General features: G+C 30.9%; 1 protein-coding gene across 1 annotated transcript; it reads right to left on the minus strand.

The window, feature by feature from the left end:
• Positions 1 to 1407: 1407 nt before the first annotated feature.
• On the minus strand, positions 1408 to 1818 carry LOC124892436 (protein AGENET DOMAIN (AGD)-CONTAINING P1-like; the record flags this gene model as incomplete). The annotated part of the gene is made up of 1 exon (XM_047403717.1): positions 1408 to 1818. A coding segment is annotated over one exon (411 nt), but the record flags the coding sequence as incomplete, so codon positions are not given.
• Positions 1819 to 2750: the final 932 nt, after the last annotated feature.

Raw genomic sequence — 2750 nt, forward strand, 5'->3', positions numbered from 1 at the left:
CAACCCACAGAAGTGAAGGAGAAAACCCCTAATTTTGAAGTCAGCTATGTGAGAAAATGCGTACATTATGTATTTGGTTGGGTCTTTTTTGATGGATCGGATGGGGCTTGGGGTTTTCAAAAAACGGATCATTTAGAAGGATTTGGGTCATTCTGTTAGTTGAGGGGTATATATACAAACTTTAATAACGGCGGGGTATATATGACATCAAAGTATGACTGAGTGTAAATTTGATCAAATTTTTAAAGTAGAGAGGTATTTTTGACCCTTTTCTCTATAAATAAATAAAAATACGTATCAAACAATCATGATAGGCTAGAGGCAGCTTATATAAAAATATCTACTATCTAGGAGTTTCTAGAGAAATCTTAATTTCCTAACAACGATGGACACTAGCACCCTTAAAATCAAGAAGATAGATGGGTGCTTTGATTTTCAAACGAAACCTTAAATTTTTGGGCGTCAATATATGTGTTCGAACCTCTCCGAGCATCCACAATCCTTAAATCCTGGATCTGCCACCGAAGGCGGCTCCGAATGAAGTTCAAGGAGGCTAAAAATTGACATAACTATAACAAAATAGTAAGATCATCAAAATACGAGGAATAAATCATAACAGATATCAAAGTACAAGAACTACTAGAGTAATAGTCTTTTCAGAGTACGACCTAGCTTTTTGGCCAATAAGGAAGCCTTCTAACTACATAGTTTTTTGTTTCAATTTTTCAATTGTGTATCATTAATTCATCTACCATAATTTGCTTGACTTTAATCCTTTTCTATAAACTCTACTATTATTCAGAATGATTATTTCCCCCTTATTTTATAACTACAATTTTGCTATTAGTTGTCATGTTTCACTTCATAATTGTTGTTTCTTTTGATTACTACTTTAATATGCTTCACTTGATGTGAGAGTCTTTCAGAAATAATCTCTCTATCTTCACGAAGTATTGATAAGATCTGTGTACAAAATAGTGTGCCTCCATCTCTAAAGGAAAAAAAAATAGGGTATGAATGATCCTGTGGGACAAGGTGGAAAGGAAAAAAAAGCACCACATTCAGACACAAGGATTAGATAAAAAGAAAGTTAAGATAGAAAGAAGTAACAAGATGGTATTAGAGATAGATCATAGAACATGGATCACATAAAACTATTTTATGTACAACTACTTCATGTCTAAACAATCACAAGAAAAAAATATTTATTACATCAAACGCTAACGAACCATAAACCCCTCATTATTATTATGCCCTAAGGTTAAAGCAACTACAATCTACATAAATAAAATTCAAACATAATCAATATATGGAAAGGACCGAATTACAAGAATTTATTTTATATAATCTTATACTACACTTCCTACATTTCTACAAGAATTGAAACAACTTTAGCACCGTCTTTTTTCAAACATTGATTTCAGTCTCTTTAGAAGAAACCCATTTTCCATCAATCCAATCTTGATGAACTCTCAAATCCTTTACATGATAAACACATTCAACCCCAAAATTTTCAAAATACACAGCATACTTCCTTCCAATTTTTGCAGTAACCATTCCAATCCACCATCCATCATTATCAAAAGCATCAACTTGTTCACACAAATTAAACTCATTTACCCGAATCTCCGGTGGAACGGGCCGGAGTTCAGGGAGGTTAACAACTTCTTCCAATGGACCAGAAAGATCATCTTTCACAAGTGTTTTATACTGAACAATGTATTGTTTATTGAGATATAAGTACCATATCAGAATTGCCTCGAAATAAGAGCCAAGAAATCCATCTTCTTTGCTTACTACTTCGACATGATCACCCTCCTGAACTCCATAGATTCAATGATTAACGCTTTCTTTTTGAATGTTACGTTTTTTTTTTATTTGGTGTCTATGCTTAAGACAGAATGAAGATGTTTTACTTGCATCTATACTACAAATAAATGTTTAAGACACAATGGAGGTAATTGAGGCTTTGCAAGTTATTTATAGGGAAAAAAGAGCTAAAGGTGGGTTTAATTTAGTTTCCTTTTCTGATTAAGATAGGAATTGTTCTCCTTTTTCCTAATTTGTTTGGATGGATAACTAGAAATATGTTTCTTATAGGCTTTTTATCTTTTTTGGAAAAGAGTGAATATATTTCCAATATTGGAATTTAGAACAGATATACACTCATCTTAAAATGTGGTACATATATATCCTAATTAGTGGATCTATAAGAAGCAATCATGAATGTTAAAAATGTGATATACTCGTCTCTTAATTTCATGCTTGCAGTGAATAGATTATTCATATCATGTGAAATAACTATATGAAATTATAAATAGTTATTATTCTAGTTGATTAGTGCACTTTTATAAATTTAAAATTATCTATACTGAAAATTATTTATAAAAAATAAAATAAAGATATGTGATTTGTCAATATTGTGTTTTAGGATATTATAATAACCTATTTATGAACAATGATTTACTCATTAGATAACATTTTATAGGAATTTCAATCATTTTTACAACTTGTGAGATTTTCATAGTTACGAGAATAAATACAATTTAAAAAGTTCAAATTGCATGTCCAAACAAAACGAAAACTTCACTTTATATAAAGTGATTCTGTATCACATGTGCAAACGGACCTTTTGTTTAAAATTATCAGTTGACATCCATTCTGATTTTCAAAATTATTTCTAGTTTTTTTGGCCCTGATACCCAGAAGAGCTATTTTTTCCATCAGAGGGTATTTTAGATAAGAAATTG

The sequence above is a fragment of the Capsicum annuum genome, unplaced genomic scaffold (assembly GCF_002878395.1).
Source record: "Capsicum annuum cultivar UCD-10X-F1 unplaced genomic scaffold, UCD10Xv1.1 ctg47384, whole genome shotgun sequence".
NCBI lineage: Eukaryota > Viridiplantae > Streptophyta > Magnoliopsida > Solanales > Solanaceae > Capsicum > Capsicum annuum.